This window comes from Phalangium opilio, unplaced genomic scaffold (assembly GCF_054372755.1).
Source record: "Phalangium opilio isolate 3A_F unplaced genomic scaffold, DU_Popi_V2 ptg000011l_1, whole genome shotgun sequence".
In the NCBI taxonomy this organism is placed as follows: domain Eukaryota; kingdom Metazoa; phylum Arthropoda; class Arachnida; order Opiliones; family Phalangiidae; genus Phalangium; species Phalangium opilio.
The window spans coordinates 1,853,790-1,872,920 of NW_028324147.1; the positions used below are offsets into that span (position 1 = coordinate 1,853,790).

The 19,131-nt window shown below is 35.4% G+C and overlaps 5 protein-coding genes across 9 annotated transcripts; 3 read left to right on the top strand and 2 right to left on the bottom strand.

Annotated features, from left to right (window-relative positions):
• The first annotated feature begins 448 nt into the window (after positions 1-448).
• On the top strand, positions 449-8,090 carry PAN2 (PAN2-PAN3 deadenylation complex catalytic subunit PAN2). Its single transcript, XM_089857802.1, has 18 exons — positions 449-984; positions 1,061-1,230; positions 1,312-1,510; positions 1,576-1,694; positions 1,765-1,909; positions 1,991-2,340; positions 3,095-3,451; positions 4,079-4,316; positions 4,385-4,619; positions 4,683-4,888; positions 4,955-5,278; positions 5,366-5,632; positions 6,165-6,255; positions 6,390-6,544; positions 6,925-7,062; positions 7,154-7,339; positions 7,429-7,522; positions 7,603-8,090. The coding sequence occupies exons 1-18, from the start codon at positions 796-798 to the stop codon at positions 7,776-7,778; spliced, it is 3,639 nt and encodes a 1,212-aa protein (XP_089713928.1). The 5' UTR covers positions 449-795; the 3' UTR covers positions 7,779-8,090.
• An 8-nt stretch (positions 8,091-8,098) lies between these two features.
• On the bottom strand, positions 8,099-10,624 carry LOC149709790 (putative ubiquitin carboxyl-terminal hydrolase MINDY-4). The gene is made up of 10 exons (XM_089857825.1): positions 10,494-10,624; positions 10,112-10,420; positions 9,936-10,046; positions 9,580-9,863; positions 9,438-9,501; positions 9,175-9,369; positions 8,909-9,109; positions 8,623-8,842; positions 8,468-8,549; positions 8,099-8,393 (listed from the first exon to the last, which is right to left on the bottom strand). The coding sequence occupies exons 2-10, from the start codon at positions 10,295-10,297 to the stop codon at positions 8,345-8,347; spliced, it is 1,392 nt and encodes a 463-aa protein (XP_089713951.1). The 5' UTR covers positions 10,298-10,420; positions 10,494-10,624; the 3' UTR covers positions 8,099-8,344.
• Positions 10,625-10,740: 116 nt separating this feature from the next.
• On the top strand, positions 10,741-16,929 carry GatB (glutamyl-tRNA(Gln) amidotransferase subunit B, mitochondrial). Of its 2 annotated transcripts, none has more exons than XM_089857819.1 (12): positions 10,741-10,883; positions 14,303-14,372; positions 14,442-14,610; positions 14,675-14,987; positions 15,358-15,480; positions 15,551-15,664; positions 15,732-15,816; positions 15,872-16,106; positions 16,185-16,318; positions 16,386-16,509; positions 16,582-16,671; positions 16,732-16,929. In XM_089857819.1, the coding sequence occupies exons 2-12, from the start codon at positions 14,320-14,322 to the stop codon at positions 16,861-16,863; spliced, it is 1,572 nt and encodes a 523-aa protein (XP_089713945.1). In that variant the 5' UTR covers positions 10,741-10,883; positions 14,303-14,319; the 3' UTR covers positions 16,864-16,929. The 2 variants fall into 2 exon arrangements, with proteins under 2 accessions (XP_089713945.1, XP_089713941.1); XM_089857815.1 differs by having other exon boundaries at positions 10,751-10,859.
• LOC149709792 (nuclear pore complex protein Nup98-Nup96-like) lies at positions 10,877-14,234 on the top strand. Its single transcript, XM_089857805.1, has one exon. The coding sequence runs from the start codon at positions 10,943-10,945 to the stop codon at positions 14,066-14,068; it is 3,126 nt and encodes a 1,041-aa protein (XP_089713931.1). The 5' UTR covers positions 10,877-10,942; the 3' UTR covers positions 14,069-14,234.
• On the bottom strand, positions 16,853-18,903 carry LOC149709793 (JNK1/MAPK8-associated membrane protein). 4 transcript variants are annotated; one of them, XM_089857867.1, is made up of 6 exons: positions 18,319-18,903; positions 18,124-18,233; positions 17,639-17,998; positions 17,405-17,574; positions 17,247-17,323; positions 16,853-17,190 (listed from the first exon to the last, which is right to left on the bottom strand). In XM_089857867.1, the coding sequence occupies exons 2-6, from the start codon at positions 18,141-18,143 to the stop codon at positions 16,975-16,977; spliced, it is 843 nt and encodes a 280-aa protein (XP_089713993.1). In that variant the 5' UTR covers positions 18,144-18,233; positions 18,319-18,903; the 3' UTR covers positions 16,853-16,974. The 4 variants fall into 4 exon arrangements, with proteins under 4 accessions (XP_089713993.1, XP_089713980.1, XP_089713989.1 ...); XM_089857854.1 differs by having other exon boundaries at positions 17,639-18,018; positions 18,083-18,233; positions 18,319-18,899; XM_089857863.1 differs by having other exon boundaries at positions 18,124-18,903.
• Positions 18,904-19,131: the final 228 nt, after the last annotated feature.

Consider the following 19,131-nt stretch of genomic DNA (forward strand, 5'->3'; position numbering starts at 1 on the left):
TATGGCGGGAAAGTTGGGCTTATGTTGGTTTATTGTAGGCAGTCATGAATTTGAAACTGCAAGCTATTTTATATTGTTAACCATGCAAATTTATTGAATTAATAATTAGTGCTGTATTATTATTTAAAGATAGCCCAAATTTATTATTTTAAGAAAGTCAACATTGTCGGATTAGCGGCTTATGTCTCACGCTTTTCTTCCTTGGAACTTGGTAGCAGTCTGGGAAATATCACACTTCCTCTGGTCCAAAACCAGTTTATTAATTGCTTGGACTAGTTTTTTAATTCAACAAGTGAGGGTTACTGGTCCTCAGGACCAGATTATTAATTGCAAATCTATAGGAGAACAAAGGCTGGGACCAGTCCGGAGACCAGTTAATTATTTCGGGGACTAGGGGGGGTCACTGGTCCCAAGGACTAGTTTAAAAAATATCCTTATTTCCCAGACTGCTTGGTAGGCTGGATCAGAAGAGGCGTCTGCTACGCTGACGGCTCTTTCTTCATAGGCTTAGAATTAATTTCGATAGAAAATAGGCTTTAAAATATTAGTTAACCATCACAACGTTTTTAACACATGATTCGGAGTGAAATTTAAGTATTTTATAAATTTAAATTCAATATTTTCCCCATAATGATGACTTGTTGCCTTAAAAAGTGCTTATAGAAATTTTGATAGACCAAGGCTTAAGGGATATTGCGTAATGCAACTCGCGTTTTCATCCATGATTACTTTATGAATTTTGATTTGTAATAAAATTTAAGTAATTAGAGCTTTGCTTAATTTTGCGCGGTGGAAATGGAATACGGGTGTGTAGACGATTACGGCAATCATCATTACGAGCAGCCTTATAATGAACCAGCCCATCATGTAAGGGCTCCGGGTCAGGAGTACGTTCATCATCATAGTTTGATTAGCGATGGACATTGCGGAGTTGCTCTGACTTTTGACACGAAAGAAGAGCTTTTGTGGATGGGAAGTCAACGAGTGAGTTGATTTTTTTCATTCTGACATATGATATTAATTAGTTCAGATATGGGATGCTAATCAACATTCAAAATAGGGTTACGTCACATCGTATTATTCATCAGCTCTACAAAAATACACTTCTTTTCGCGTTAGTCTCAATCACGAAATCAGGCAATTAGAAATGATTGATCATGGGGTTTTAGCGTTAACCAGTGGATGCCTTAGACTTTATCAAAGAAGAGGGTTACAAATTTTTAATATGAAGTGAGCATTCATTTTTTTAACGTGTGAAATATGTTAGTGATTTATATTAATTCTATAATGTTTACGCGCGTGTTTCTAAAGTTTTGATGAATTGCAAGAAGCCCAGTGTATGCTTCCCGTTCCAAGCAATGGTCGTTTATTAGTAGGAGGTCAAAGTTTAATGGAATTAGATTTGGCACAAGGACGGGAACTGATTAGAAATATTGATCAGGCTGAAGAAAGTTGTACTATTCTGAGGTCTCATCCTCGTTTTGTTTGTTCAGGAGAGATTACAGGAAAAGTAAGGTGACTTTAAAATTAATTTTTATCCTGATTTAATTTGTAATTAAATTAATTTCATTCCAGATATCTCTTAGAGACCCATCTTCATTAAATGTAGTTTCAACAATTGATACACATTCAGCTGTTTTATCTGATTTTGACGTGAGAGGAAATCTATTAGTGACCTGCGGATTTTCCAATAGGTCAGAGCCTTTTATTAGATAAACTTTTTAAATGATTTTAATGCTTAATATTTTATTTTTATTATTTAAGGCATGGCTCTCTATCTGTTGATCGTTTTCTGATGGTTCATGATCTCCGTGTTATGAAAGCCATGCCTCCAATTCAAGTTATTTTCCCTCCATTTAGAGTACGTTTTTTACCCGCATTTTCATCTCGTCTTTGCGTGGTTTCCCAGGTAAGTACTAACTAATTTAATTGTTATAATTAATTAAATGTGGTGGTAAATGAAATAATTTTTAATTTTTTTATATTTTAGACGGGTCAATTTCAGTTATTGGATACTGACGTAACTTCCACATCTTTAACTCCATTTATTCATACTGTGGAGCCAGGAGGAGGCGCTATTCTATCATTTGCCCCGTCTTCTTCTTGTCAAGCTTTAGCCTTTGGAGATTCCTCTTGTTACTTGCATCTTTTTGGCGCTAGCGATGAGATATCCTTCAATTCCTATAGCCAACCCACTCAGTTTGCGGATGTGGTTGAACACGTGACCAGTATAGATATAACTGACGAGTTAACTCCTCTATCAACTATTCCGACTCCTTATTCACACGAAGGCAAGAGACTCTCTGATTGGCCAGTGGAGTTATGTAAAGTTGTTTATAGGTAATTGATTGGTTTTGCCCTTTGACATCTATATCTATATAAATCAAAGTCCTGACTGACTGACTGACTGACTGACTGACTGACAGACTGACAGATAATCAACGCCCAGCCCAAACCGCTTGCCCTAGAAGGCTGAAAATTTGCAGGAACGTTACTCATAAGTAGTAGGCGCGTACTAAGAAAGATTTTTCCAATCCGCCGCCATCTTAAAAAATGGCGCCCAGAAATGTAAAAAATCTTCTCTATGCAATTAAGTACGCGCGTTTCAACCGATTTCACAAATATTTAGTACACTGGTTTGCTTTAACCTTAAGACGGGGTGAATGGTCTTTCGGGTTCGATTTTTCGCCATCTTTTAAAATGGCGCCCAGAAATGTAAAAAATATTCTCTATGCAATAAAGTCCGCGCGTTCCAACCGATTTCACAAATATTTAGTACAATGGTTTCCTTTAACCTATAGACGGGCTGGATGGTATTTTGGGTTCGATTTGTTGCCATCTTTTTAAATGGCGGCCAAAAACTTAAAAACCCTTAATGTCCGCCTGAAAAGTAATAAAAAATATCCCGACGGGCTGACGGACTGTGCCGAGTGCCTTCGCTTCTAGGGTGCCACAAAAATATTAGTCATCAGTAAAATCTACACATTCTTTATATCATTTTAGATGGAAGTTCTTATTACACGCGAGCGACGCCGCGGGTAACGGCTAGTTAATTACATATTTATATTTAAATGTTATTTCTTATTTCTTTCAGGCCACCTCCTTTAATTGATCCCGCCATCTTACAAACTATGAGGATGGTTGGAAAAATAGGTTACGCCCCAAATCCAGGAATAGGGAGACGCAATCAAGTTGCCTATAGTTTGGATAAAAAGGGCAATAGACGAAATCCTCAAGAATCTCGAATCACCGCTGATTCTCCCGAATTAGTTCCCACTCGTTACTTGAGAATTGAAGCGAAATATTCCAGGATGGGCATTGAAGAATTTGATTTTAATCTCTATAATAACACGTGTTTCGCGGGACTCGAAGCCAACTTGCCCAATTGCTATTGCAACAATCTCATTCAAGTTTTATATTTCATTGAACCATTAAGATGCGCCCTAGAAAGGTTTGTATTTTATTGTAGACTATATTAGGATTAGAGTATTAGTAGACCAAATTAGGCTTAAGAGTATTAGTCGACCATATTAGGCTTAAGAGTATTTGTAGACCATATTAGGCTTAAGAGTATTAGTAGACCATATTAGGCTTAAGAGTATTTGTAGACCATATTAGGCTTAAGAGTAATAGTAGACCATATTAGGCTTAAGAGTAATAGTAGACCATATTAGGCTTAAGAGTAATAGTAGACCATATTAGGCTTAAGAGTAATAGTAGACCATATTAGGCTTAAGAGTAATAGTAGACCATATTAGGCTTAAGAGTAATAGTAGACCATGTTAGGCTTAAGAGTATTAGTAGGCCATATTAGGCTTAAGAGTATTAGTAGACCATATTAGGCTTAAGAGTATTAGTAGACCATATTAGGCTTAAGAGTATTAGTAGACCATATTAGGCTTAGAGTATTAGTAGACCATATTAGGCTTAAGAGTATTAGTAGACCATATTAGGCTTAAGAGTATTAGTAGACCATATTAGGCTTAAGAGTATTAGTAGACCATATTAGGCTTAAGAGTATTAGTAGACCATATTAGGCTTAAGAGTATTAGTAGACCATGTTTGGCGTTTCTTTTAGCCATATTTGCCATCGAGAGTTTTGTCTGGCATGCGAACTTGGGTTTCTTTTTCACATGATGGACACGTCTCAAGGAATGCCTTGCCAAGCCAGCAATTTTTTGAGAGCATTTAGAACAATCCCCGAAGCCTCAGCCCTTGGCTTAATTCTTCCAGAATCAACCGAAGCTCGAAAGAAAGTCAATTTCCCACTTTTAGTTCAGAGTTGGATACGATTTATTTTGCAACAAATATTAATGGTACGCGTTTCAAAAGTAATTAACTATCGGTAAGTAAAGCTAAATAACGTGGCGCGAATTTGTTTTAGGAAACAACGGAAGCGGTTAGCCAAAACGATGATGACGACAACTCGCCATCTCCGTTTAGAATATCGGAAAAACGATTTCCGGGTAAGAATTCCGAAAACGGTGAAATGGTTTCACCAATTACGAATGTTTTCGGTTCGAATATGACTTCGACTAACGTTTGTAAATGCAAACATAAGAAAGAAAATGAGTCCATGACGTTGTTATGCTCTTTGGTTTATCCCGATCAGTACCCAGGTATAGTTAATTCGCGTTAATTTTTTAAGAAAGTTTCTTTAAATTGGGCTTTTAATTAAAAAGGAAAACCGCCAATTCAAGTTACTTTCACTAACTTATTGGAGAGCAGTTTAAGCGTTGAATTAACAATGCCGGCTTGGTGCGATTATTGCGAGAAGTATCAAACTATGGTCCAAACGAAACGACTTAAATCATTACCGGATGTCCTGATAGTTAACTCCGGTTTGGATAATCAACAGGATTTAAAGTTTTGGGAATCTCAAATCAAAGTACGCCTTGAAAAATTAAATAAACTAAGTAATTTTAACTAGTATTAATCATTTTAATTTTCACAGATGGCTAATGGTTCGAAAGTCAGTTCCTCCAGTTCCATTTCGGGTACTTTAACTGAATACAGTTCACCAGGAGGAAATAACAATTTGAGTAGAAAACCCTGTCGTTACGGCGATCTTTGTACCAGATTGGATTGCCGATTCCTTCATCCTAGACAAAAAGGTCAAATGTCAAGCCCATTACCAACGTATTCGCAAACACCACCATTGTCCGAGAATCAGTCGTGGCTTCCGTTAGAACTTCAAATTAAACTAGAAGAAAATGGCGAAGTTAAGGTCAAGACTTCGTTCTCTGATATTTTTAGCGGAGACACCATTAACCCGACGGTAATTAACTAATTTCAATCCCTTAATCCGTTTCTTCATTGTCTCGCGTTATTAGTTAATTTGGGGTCATTTAATTAATTAATTAAGAGAACGGAAGAAAAAGTGGAGGATAATCCCGAAGAATTAAGTGAGAAAGCGACTGAAGCCGTCGCCGCCGCCGCCGCCGCCGCAGTACCTGTTGATTACGAGTTGACTTCCGTCGTGGTTGTGGTTAAGGACCCGTCTTCGCCTGATAAGGAATGTAATATTGTGGCTTTGGTTCGCGTTGGGCCTATTTCTCATACTAATCACAGAGGTGGAACCGTGACGCAGTGGTACCTTTTCAACGATTTTACCATAGTGCCCGTCTCCAAGGTAAGTAGTTACTACTATCCAGGTAACCGTGAATTCAAGATGGCCGACGGATTGATTGTTTGATCGCGGCCGCCATCTTGGATTTCTGGTTAATTGGATGGGTATCACTACTGAAGTTGAAAATAATTCTTATTATTATCCTTATTTAAATGATATTAAATAATTATTTACTTCAGTAGTTACTACTATCCAGTTAACCATAAATTCAAGATGGCCGACGGATTCATTGTTTGATCGCGTCCGCCATCTTGAATATCTGGTTAATTGGATGGGTATCACTACTGAAGTTGAAAATTATTTTTATTATTATTCTTATTTAAATAATATTAAATAATTGTTTACTTCAGTAGTTACTACTATCCAGATAACCATAAATTCAAGATGGCCGACGGATTGATTGTTTGATCGCGTCCGCCATCTTGAATTTCTGGTGAACTGGATGGTTCTCACTACTGAAGTAAAAAATTATTTTTATTATTATTATTACTATTTTAATCTTTATTTAAATAATATTATTATTTCATGATTGAAGGAAGAAGCGGTGTTTTTAAATTTCGATTGGAAACTTCCGTGTTTGCTGTTTTATAGTCGAAAGGATTTGAATGAGCGGCACTCCTTAGAAGGTATATACTTATTCTTTGCTTCTAAATAACACAGTTTAAGTTCGGAAATTGGGAAAAAATCGCTTATCAATAATGATTTCCCGAACTTTGGTTCCGTTTTTTTTTTTCGCGTATTTCCTTTTAAATTTTTCAAGTTAAAAATCCAATTACGAGTGACGTGTTCTTGGAAGACGTAAGTTTGGCGACTCCGCGAGGCGGACGCGTTCCCGTTTCATTCATTCCTCTACAACCGGACGAAGAGTGTCTGGAAATTGTCGCCGTTGATGCTGAATTTGTTACGCTCAATCAGGTTAGTTAGTGCTGTCAATTAGGGTTAATTAGCATCGCTCAAAAATACGTGAAATTAAACCCAAAAAAAAAAGAAAATGAAAAAGAAAAATTATTAATAAAATAACGAAAAATTAACAAATCAAACGAGCCTTTGATAGAAAGGAAAAGAAAGGAAAGGAATTATTTAATTATTAACAAATTAATTAATATATACTTAAAAATATGATCTCAATAGTTATCATTATCATTATCGTTCAAAAATGATAAGAAAATTTAAAATAAAGACGATAGACTAAATATTTTAAAAAACAATTAAGTCTAATTAATAATTATCGTTCCGCAATTATTATCCTTTTTTTTTGTTGTCTTACAAAAATCGATTGACGAAAAAATTTTTAGGAAGAAGCCGAGGTTCACAGCGATGGCAAAACTGAAATTCGTAGACCGAGTCAAATGTCCGTCGGTAGAGTTTCGGTAATTAGAGGATCGGGACCATTGTTAGAAACTATATTCTTGGATGACTATATATCAACGCAGGTTTGGAAACGTAGAACCCCCAATCCACTCCCCTCCCCCCCTCATATTCCTAGGCTACGAATGGTTTTTTTGTTATTTTATACGAAAACAGGAACAAGTTGTTGATTATTTAACCAAATTTTCCGGGATTCAACCTGGAGATCTAGATGCCTCAATTTCATCCAAACATTTGACAACTTTAAAGTCAACTTATATGAAATTACGATATCTTATCGATAAAGGGGTCATTTTTGTTGGACATGGATTGAAGAATGATTTCAGGGTCATCAATTTAGTGGTCTGTGCTCCTCTTCCTTTGTTTGTTTAAACTTTAAAGGAAAGGGTTATTATTATTATCTTTGATGTTTCTATCGCTGATTTTTTAAGGTTCCCGCTGAACAAGTCGTAGATACCGTTTTTCTATTTCAATTAGCGAATAAAAGAATGGTATCTCTGAGGTTTTTGGCTTGGCACTTTTTAGGTATACCGTTTGTTTGTTTGTTTGTTTGTTTTTATAACGTCGGAAACAAACAAATTGATACTGGAAAAAAAAATTTGCAGGTATCAAAATTCAAGCTGAAACGCACGATTCTATCGAAGACGCTAAAACCGCCTTACGACTTTATCGCGAATATCAAAGACTAGAGAAAGAAGGAAAAATTAACGCAGCGTTAAAAGAACTCTATGAGAAAGGACGGTTACTACAATGGAAAGTACCGTCTATCGATGAAGAGTAAAATTATTTTTTAATTCAAGGTTTTAAATGGGATGGGGGTAAAAGGGACTTAAAAGAAAATATTTAAAAATTTCATTTAAATTTTTTTTTTATTTTTAAAGGTAAGGAATTATTTCTAATTAATTATTATATATTTTTTTAAGTAGTATTAGTATTTTATTATGTTTAAATCATGTTTAAACAAAATTAATCCCCGTGGGTAGGCATACTATTACTTTTTTGGAAACAAAAGTAATTTGAATTGAAAATACTAAATAGGTTTTTAAAACAAAAATATATTTTTTTTACAAGATAAAACAAAACAAAAACAAAAGAGTCACGTTTTATTTATTTAAAATTATTTTATTAATTAATTAATCTAATTTAGAATCTTCTAAAAACATGGAAGGAAAGGGAAGGGATAATTTTAATTTTTTATTTGCATAAAAAAAAAACACAAAAAAATCACAACCATTTTGGTAAAAAAAAAAAAAATCTTTACAGAATTTTCTACTAATGATTATTGGTAATACTAAATAATAATTTAATTACAATCCTAAATGGTTAATTAATTAATGAATGTTCTTCTCATTGAGCCAATTCTAGACCATGCCACGATATTACAGCGTTTTTCCATCTAAAGATTATTTTTTTAAATTTTAATTAAGTTCGATCAGTTTTCAAAATTTTCATTTTTCATCAAGGGTTTACTTAGTTCGAACGCAACGTTCCAAAGGTGGGACTTTTTCAGCGTTTGCATCTTGGGTAAGATTATCGCTATTGGAACTAGGAGCTGTTGTAAAAAGATTTAGAAGCGCAGCCATTTACTAAAATTAATTTAGAATTAGTTAATTAAATTAACTTACAAATAGTTAAAGATATTTCGACATCTTGTTTGCCTAAAGTATCGTAATAATACAGATCAAATGGCGTCCATCTTTCAACTTGACCAGTTTCGTTTTCTTTGGAAGATACTTGGTCATTATTGGAAGTTACCGCTTCATTTAGAGCGAATATTAATGTAAAGTGACTTTCGCTTAAAACAACCCAAATGGGATAAACGGGACACTTGTAAAATTTCCCAACCTGTGTTGGAAAAGATTCATTAACAGATTATTTTTAATTACTCCTCGATTTTAATTAATTTCTCACTGTGCATGAATCATAGTGTTCAAAGAGCGACAGAAAACCTATTTCACTTTGTTGGTTAAGCCCGCTTAAAACCAATCTCCCTCCTCCGCCACCGCCACCGTTATCTTTAGAGGCGGAATCCTCCGATGCTTGGCATAATACAATTTCGTGATCAAATACGTTAGATACAGCTCGGCCAATTAGAAACAAGTTAACCATTTCCTACAAAGGATATTTTGGGAGGGAGTTTGTTTGTTTTAAGCTAAATCAGTTTTATTCTTGGCTACCTGAGTGCAATAACCATGATGGCCTAAAAAACAATTGGAAGCGTCATCCATTTCATTTTTAATTCTTTCAATGCCTCTACTAAGTACGGCTGAATATAAAAAGCAAACGCAACTGCCGGGAGATTCTAATTGTTCAGATTGTTCGGAGAAAAAAGTTTCCAAATCATCCAATTTTGAAAACCTCGTTAATAGTAACTAATTTATAATAACAAAATTTAAACTGTTAATTTAAAAGAATCTCTTTTAGCGGTTATCATTATTACAGTTTCTACAATTCCATCTTTTAAAAGTCTATCAGATAAATCGCATATTTGACGATTTGATGGTCTAAAAATTATAAAATATTTATTTAGTTTTAAACTCTTTTGTTTTTTTTATGGTAGAAAATTGAATGGGGGGTCATACGCCGCAACTACAGCCTCTTGTTGGTCACCAGCTTGCCAAAGTATATAAGCCAATGCTCTTATTAGACATTGGCGTCTCTTTGGTTCAGGAATATTCATTAGTTTAGAAGGAGTGGCGTTAGATTCTTGGCTGGATGGTGAATTTTGAAAATAGGATGATGAAATGTTTTCGTTTTTGTTAGCCGAGGCGCTTATCGCGGGTTCGTCTATTACGTTTCTTTTGTCAAATAACAGTTGACGAATTAAATGAGCTTGAACAGCTGAAAGCAAACCGCAAGGGCCCCCCTAAAAGATGCGTGAACTATTTAAGCTTATTTTCTTTGGTTTAATTTTAATTATTGGGGATTTAATTCGCACTTTATGTTGTAGTAGGCCATAAGGTATTGAGGGGTTGAAGAAAAAGGCCTGTTCTTGCCATTCTGGGTCAAATGTAATGGAGGTATTACCAAAAATGAGCATTTTTAAGTCCTATATTGAAAAAACTTTCAATTTCCTATTTTCCCTGGACTTTTATAAGTTTTATTTAAACTTACGCAAGCTTCCGTTTCCGTTATTAAACGAGTAGGTAATTTCTTACAACTCCCTGAGGATAAAACATTACTGAAGCCAAATTGGCCATCTCCGTCAATGGCTTCCGATGTTAAACCAAAATCAAGTTCAGAATCACTATATTCGCAAATTTCAACATCCAAATCATTTACTCCACTTTCGTCCGACATTTTCGATCTATGGTTATATAATTTTCATAGTAATTTCATTATAATAAATTTTGGTTTTATATATTTTTTAAATTTCGTGAAGATGTTTGGCCAAGGCTCTAGAACTGTCAAATTCAATTTTGACTTTAGGTTTAGGGAAAATAATAAATATTAGAGGTTATTTACAAATATTTTCATAGTAAATTGTCCAACATACTTTAAATTTGTAAAAAAAAAAGTTAATTCTTAGTTATATTAAAATTAAAACATAATTTAATTCCTTAATTCAATAAATATGACTCGGCATCACGCGGAAGTCAATAATTTGTAAACAAACAATCCTTTTTGGACAGTAGGAAAACAATGGTAGATTTCATACTATTTTTTGCAACTTGTGGAAATACGCTAAACCTGATTGGTTAATTTTGAAAATCGTCATAGCTAATAGTCCGAATCCGATAGTAGTTTTTTCCGCGACTCCCGCTGAGATTTTTAATGGCGGCCTTTACCGTTATTAAAGTTACATCGTGGGTTTTGAAAATTGAATCCAGATTCGTGCCATGTTTGAAATTTCGGTTTTCTAGTAAGAAATAATACAATTATATGCGTAAAGTATTTTTGACCAATTTTAAATAGTTCGTAATTATAATTTGACATTTATTAACCATGAATTTCGGCTCTTACTATGTGAAATCCGCGAATGAAGTAGGTTCTTTTGATGTTAGGCCTTTGCCTACTATTAATGCAAGCCTTGGCTATGAAGTAAATGATTTAGCCGTTGGCAGAGTAGGCTTTGGCGAAGTGTTATTTCTTGGTAAAACTAACATTAGTAACGTAGATTTTGAAAAATGTATAAAGATTGATAGAAATGTTGTTGAGGTATACCCAAACGGTGACGAACCGCCTGTTGGCGAAGGACTCAATAAACCAGCTATTGTTTCTTTATATAACATATTCCCTGATAATGAACAAAACTCTCGGGACTTCTTAAAGAGGTTAAGGATGAAAACTGTAAAAATGGGTGCCGATTTTCTCGATTACAACAATGTTAATGGTTCCTGGACGTTCATGGTGCAACACTTTTCCAAATATGGTCTAAATGACTCTGATGAAGAATGTGATATTTCCACTGTCAATGAAGCCAATAAGAACACGGATCCTAAAACATTGGCTCTCTTAAATCAGAAGAAAATCCTGGATGAAAAGGCTAAGAATGCTGTCAATCAAGAGTTCGTGGAGAAAGAAAAAATGGATATTGAAAAAGAAAATGATGATTTCTCCTTGAATGAAAGTCGAAGCCTCGTATTAGAAGCTTCCGATCAAGATTTGCTTAACACCTCAATGCCATCTGATTTAATGGATGACCTAGATAATGGCGAGGATATTGCTTACGCCGGGATGAGCTCTTTAATGAGTGGCCTAGATTCTGAAAGAATCCAATCTATGAAGTCGTCTCTCTTTCACGAAGACAACTTTGATATTCCCATTGACTATGTTGAAGACATCAACTTCATGATACCCACGGGTGTCAAGAAACCAAAACCAATGACCCATTTGGTAATGGTCCCCAAGAAGAAAAGTCAAGCCTCTGTTCAAGTCGCTCAAAGTTCTGATGAATTACTAGAAAATTATAAACTTTTGCCCAGTGCTATGCCAAACAGGATTGAAAGTTTGACTTCACCCAGATCTCTTTCAAACTTGAGAAAGGCTGTGGATTTTGATAAGTCTATCATGTTCGAAAAACAGCACTTGCTAATTGATTCCGGATTATTTATGGGAAGATCTTTTCGCGTTGGCTGGGGATCCAAAATGAAACTAGTGTACCAAGGAAGTTTAGGAGAAAAGTCTTCCAAAATAAATCTAAATGACTTTAGACTGGGAACTTTGTCAGATCAACAACCAAAATTGACATCAAACGCGTCGCTCAACTTATCCCAATTAGAGTCAACTGTTCAAGATGAATCAACTGACGTTTTCGTCAACAATTTGGTGAAAAACCTGAAAGTTCAACTGAAAAACAAGAACCTTATAATTGAAAACGCGTCACCCTTTTTGATTTCAAATGAAGGAGTGAAACTTCTACATGACCATGCTGATTTGGCCAACCAAGAAGCTTTGAGTTCGGGAGCTAGTATTCAATCACTGATTGATACTAAACACATGTGGGACCTTTGCGTCGCCCTATGGGGAAATCTTCCCTTGGGGAACATGGATGAAATAAATACTTATAATTTGAGGGATGATCGGAAGACTGCCTTTTCAGAGTGGCTGATGGAAGCCACGAAATACAAGCTTCAAGAAGAAACTACTAATAGCAGATTCAACTCTGACAGCTATTTATCAATCTTATACAGTTTGCTGACAGGCCATCAAATTTTGGAAGCTTGCAACTTGGCCATTCAGAGTGGGGATTATAGACTGAGTGCAATCATTGCCAATTGCTCGTCTAGTCACAATCGCGCCTTCATAGAGAAACAACTCGAAAATTGGCTGGATGTAAAAGCTCACAAGCACATTGATGAAAAACGACTGAAAATTTACGCCCTACTGGCTGGTTGCTTAATTTGGAATTTGGATCCAGATATTTCTGTCAACTGCTGCGAGAAGTTAGATTGGAAGAGAGTTCTGGCGGTACATTTATGGTATCACTGCCCCGCCACCGCTGATATATGCGAAGCTGTTTTGGAATTTGAAAAGTCTTTCTTGGGGACTTCAATGCACGGGAAATATTCTCAACCACCATACCCAGCCTACATTGAAAATGATCCCGAACTCTTGATGGCCATGTTTTACGAAGAACTAGAAACCGTTTCCGACAACCAATTCAAGCCTTACGACGTTTGTTACCACCTCTTGAAGCTTTATTGCGACAGGTCCACCAGATTGGATCGGTTGTTATCCACTCAAAGCTACAGTCTGAATCACTTGGATTATGGAACCAGTTGGTTTTTGTACCAAGTCTTGCAAACCTTGGGATATAACCATCTTCCTCAAGTGCAAACGTACCAACTTCACAATAATTTCGCCACTCAATTGGAAGCTCTTAACCTTTGGGAATGGTCCATTTTTGTCCTGCTTCATATCCCAGATGCTGTCTACCGTAAAGAGGCGGTAATGAATTACCTGATCCGTTACGTTAACTTTAGCGAGGATGAAGATTACGTAGCCAAGGAATCTTTCATCATAGAGAAACTGGGAATTCCTAAAGAATGGATATTTTTCGCTAAATCCATTCTTGCCAGGTCTATGAATAGGCCAAAGGACGAAGCTTGGTGCCTCTTGAAGTCGGGTCATTGGAGTGAATGCCATCGCATTGTAATACAGCACATTGCTCCCGACTGCATTATCAATGAGGATTTTGAATATTTGAAGGAGTTTTTGTTGGAATTGAGCGATCCGGAAATTTCCTCCACCATTTTAGAATGGCCTAATGGGGGTGAAGTATGTTTGGATTACGTCCGAGTTAGCGAAGCTGTGGACAGCGTTTTGAAGGGACAAGTTAGAGCGTACGATTTGGAAGAATTGCAACCCCAATTGGTGTCCCTATCTAAAAGAATATGCAATCTTCAGTGCACTAACGCTAAAGAAACACTATGCCAATCAGAAATGGCTAAGAAAACCGCCACTCTTCTAAGAGCCGTTTTAATGCTTCAAAAATCTAAAAATAACGGTCAACCCAGTGATCATCTCTTGGCGCCTTACTTCAATAAACTACCAATGCCCGAAGATTACGCCTTACAAGAATTAAGAACTATGACGCGATCATACAGATTAGAACTAGCGTCGAAATAACATCATTATAACCATTATTTGTTTGTTTGTTATAACTAATACCTCCATTTCATCGTTAGGTTAAATGTAATTGATTAATCAGTCAAGACACTAAAGAAAATTAATGAAGTCATTTGTAAAACTAAGGAAAAAGAAAGTGTTCTCATTAAAACTTGTCAAATTATAATTTGAGTGTTTTTTTTCACTTACCGTAAAATATAAAGCTTAACGCGATGTTAACTTTGTATCTTTCAGAGTAATCTTAAGTTACCATGCAAGCTTTAAAGTGTTTTAATTGTCTTAAACGTGGTTCTGTAATATTTAGGTAATTTTTAATAAAATATTTTCATAAACACGATTGTTTAATTGTATTAAGAGTTCAATTTATATTTAGTCAAATCGCGTCTCTAAGCACCGGTAAATGGACAGCGGTCATTGGATTGGAGATTCACGCTCAGATCGCGTCAGAATCAAAGCTATTTTCTTCAGCCGGGGTTTCATTTTCATCTCCACCCAACAAAAGTGTTTCGTTTGTCGACGCGGCTTTACCGGGAACGCTTCCTGCAAGTCAACCTGAAATTAAGATTTATTCTAGTGACAATTTGGTTTTATTTATTCTTAATCTAGGTTCTTAATCGAAGATGCGTGGAAGCCGGTGTTTTAACCGCTTTGGCTTTAAATTGCCAAATTCACACAGTGTCCTCGTTTGATCGAAAACATTATTTTTACGCCGATCTTCCAGCAGGATATCAAATTACTCAACAACACGCTCCAATCGCTACTGATGGATACTTAGATTTTGTTGTCTTTAATCCCGCTGTTGGAAGAACTCCCGAATCCCGCAAAGCTCGCATTAAACAAATTCAATTAGAACAAGATAGCGGGAAAAGTATGCATGATGAAGAGAATCAACGTAGTCTTATTGATCTCAACAGGGCTGGTAAGGCATGAAGTCCAAAATACGCGTAATTTTAGGAGTAGGCAAAAATAGGCATAACTTTAATAGGAATAGTCCAATATGGGCAAAGTTTTATTAGGAATGGTCCAAAATATGCGCAACTTTCGGAGTAGACCAAAGAAGGCTTAACTTTCGGAGTAGACCAAAGTAGGCTTAACTATAGGAGTAGACCAAAGTAGGCTTAACTTTCGGAGTAGAACAAAGAAGGCTTAACTTTCGGAGTAGAACAAAGAAGGCTTAACTTTCGGAGTAGACCAAAGTAGGCTTAACTATAGGAGTAGACCAAAATAGGCTTAGGTTTTGAAAGGATAATATATCCTATTTCTTTAGTATGAACTGTCTAAATTTTTAGGAATTGGTCTGATGGAGCTGGTTTTTGAACCAGATCTTACGGATGGTGAAGAAGCCGCTGGACTTGTTAAAGAATTAATATTAATTTTTGAACGTTTAGGAGTATGTTCGTGCTTAATGGAAGGTTGTTTTGAATGTAACACCTGTTTCAAAGTTTTTAGAATCTAATGAAATTAGTTTTAATTGGTATTTAGAGGGAGCTTTACGAGTTGACGCTAACGTATCAGTCCATCAAACAGGTCAACCATTAGGAGTTAGAACGGAAGTTAAAAATTTAAATAGTATACGCGCTGTTCAAAAAGCCATAGGTATACGTTAAATTAAAAAAAAATTAATTTAATTTAATTTCAATTAAATTTTTAAATTTATTATTAGATTATGAGATTAAGAGACAAACTGATATACTAGAAAAAGGCGGGAACATAGTCAATCAAACGCTATCTTTCGATATTCAAACCAAGTAAACATTTACAAAGTATTTAGTAATTTACTAATTACTAAATAGTGATTTTTAGGAAAACTGTAGCAATGCGGGATAAGGAATCGTTTTTAGACTACAGATTTATGCCTGAACCTAATTTGCCACCATTAAGGTTAAAAGATAGTTCAAATCCAAACGGAAACCAATTAGATTCAAATATGGTCGATATTAATGAACTAAGGCAAACTCTACCAATCATGCCCAAAGATGATAGGCAAAATCTTATAGATAAATATCAAACATCGTTGGAACGCGCGGTATTAGTTATAGTGAGTGAAACCAACTATTAAATTAACGAGGCTTTCTTTACAAAGAGTTAATTAAAAGGATTTTTTTTTTAATTGTAGAATTGCGAGGGATGTTTAGAATTTTTCAATAGAATTATGCAGAAGAAATCACGTAATTCTCATTTGGTTTTGAATTGGTTGCTAGCGAGCGTTTTAAGTGAATTAAATGAAAGAGACTTAACTTATAATCAAAGGTAAATTAATTAATTAATTAATTAATTTCCTTAGTTGTTAATGTTGTTTAATTTTTAATATTTATAGTCCGGTTAGTCCGGAATCAATTGGAGAATTAATAGATCTATTAGAAAGCGATCGAGCTACTCCAGCAACAGGGAAAAAGATTTTATCCGCCTTATTTGACGGAGACACAAGACCCCCTTTACAGGTATTTGACTAATTATCGTTTAATTAATTAAGTTATTCACTTGTTTCAAATTTTTAATTAAAATTTATTTAGATATTAATTAAGAATAACTGGGAAAAGATAACGGATGAAGCAGAGTTGGAGAAATATTGTTTGCAAGTTACGCAGCAACGAGAAAAAGAGGTATTAATAATATTAATTATTTTTAAAACACTTTAATTTTATTTAAGTTTCTTTTAATAGGTTAAAAAGTATCGCGGTGGGAATAAGAAACAATTGAAAATACTATTAAAGGAAGTTCTAACTCTTACGAACGAAAGAGTAGACGTAAAGAAAGTAACCGAAGTAATGGAGAGAGTCTTAAGACAAATTTAAAACATTTTTATTTATTTGTAAAGTAAAAAATAATAATAATAAAAAAAAATGTACACAAAGAAATAATTTAAGATTATTTATTTACAAAAATAATTTATTATTTTATTATATTTAGTCTGTGTGAAGTTTATTAGGATCGGTAAATTTAGAAGTTAAAATGTAGAAAATTGCGGGAAAAGGAACTAAAGCTATAAGGGAAGCGTGTAATGTGGGGTCTTTAAGCTCCGTCAATGCTACAATTCCATAAGAATGCAAAGCCCAGTGACCTAAAAGAATAACGGCGTTCCGTGGATCCTTAATCGTACCCCAAAACAACGTTGACATTGACTGTTAAAAACGTATTTTTAATATTATAAAACGTTAAGTTTGTTATTGTTCGTTACCTGATCGAGTCTAAATGCAAAATGCGCCGCAATCGTAACAACACTTAAAATGATTATCGCAAAAGGAAAGGCGTAATCTATTAAGAATAAATAAATATAATTTTAAAATATAAAGCGCGTAATTAATTAAATAGAAGGAAGAATAATAAAGTCTTTACAAATTAATCCGGCACAAGTTGCGTGTAACATGGTTAAAGCCGGAATGACGTACATAGTTAGAAAAATGGAAGTTTTTCCTTTCCCATTGAGAATTTTACGAATGACAATAGGCCTTATTAGTAACATAAATAATAGCGCGAAGGCATTGTGATTAAATACCAAGGAATATCTATAAAAAGTGAATTAGGCTTAGAACTATATAACGAGTGGATCAATTCATTTCTTCAACTTACAATGGGTAGGTGGCCTCTTGCGTACATTTCAAAGTTGGGCCATAACCGGGGCTAGGATTGTGAAGAAGGGTGTACCAATCGGATAAGTTTTTAACGCCGCAAGTTATTAACTTTAAAGTTCCCGCCGGTTCGACTGTCAATAAGCTGACAACGCATGCTAGGGCAGTTTCGATCAAGGCGCAAGTATGTAGCACCAAGACGTCGAAAGTAAAGTTTCGACGCTTCAGAGTTTGGTCAATTATGTACCATTTGGCCAAGAGAAGCGTCAAAGCCATGAAACCCAAGTATAGCCAATCGTATAAGGACGCTTCTCCGACGCAGCGTACGCATATTGACGACGATATCCCCGATGATGAGACCCTAAAACCTCGAGGACAAGCCTATAAAGACCGAGTTCCATGAAAAATAATTACCTTTTGGGTTGCGTTATTTCAAGTAACGTACACCGCAAGGCCCAAAAGTTCCATTTCCAGTGTCAATTTTACCGCAGTAAAGTCCAGGACATCTATCCATTTTCAGCTGGTGGTCTTTAGTCAGGTTTTCTTTTTTTTTTCTTTACCCTCAAAAAGTCATTTTTCCACTTTACACGCTTTCACTTTAATTATGAACAAACGTATTTCAAACATAATTGTTATTAAACTAATTATTGAGATAAACTTTGATTTCTATCCTTTGACAACCTCAATTGAGTCACGCGTCTTCTTTGGTTGAGACTTGAGACTAAAATACAGAAAAAGGCGCGTGCACGGTGCACCAAAGAGAGTATAGACTGTATGCAATTTCACACGTATTTGAAACTAAGGCCTAGAGGTCCGTGCACTCGAGCTAAAAAAACTCGCGGATATTTTAAATCCTGAAGATCCTGAAGTTTTTTGTCTCTTGACAGCACGTACAAAGCTACGTTACATAGAGAAATAGCTTTGCGCGTGCTGACAACCGACGTTGTAACAGAGTATATACAGAATATTCTGTCGTTCGAGATAGGGAGTTGCCTATCCTGTAGAGTGAAAACAAATTTCCTCACGCGCATCCTTCATCCATGCTTTCACCAAAGAGATCAAAGATAAGTGAAATGCATTTAATTTAACATTTCTGTAAACGGGAATATTGGGCGTGTCCTTGTCGTTATAAGGTCGACCCGTGTGAAACTGAATAACTGGTGACCCAGAGAACTCGTGAAAACCACGCTTCAATGACGGGTGATCGCGACCGGTTATTCTAGGGTTGTAAGTCGGAAAATTTTCCGCGGAAAATTTTCCGGAAAATGACCGAGCTATATTTTTCCGGAAAATTTTCCGTATTTTTCCGCTACCGGTTTTTCAATTAAAAAGTTAAAACTTAACATTTTTCAATTGCCTTTCTTTTCAAAACATTCATTATTTGGTTTTAGGTGAATTCGGAGGGGTAAAAAATTGTCTAGTGACCCCTATTCTCTATAGGAAAAGCTCACTTATTTGCTATCGCTTGCATGCATAGGGTTACTTTTTGCTCTT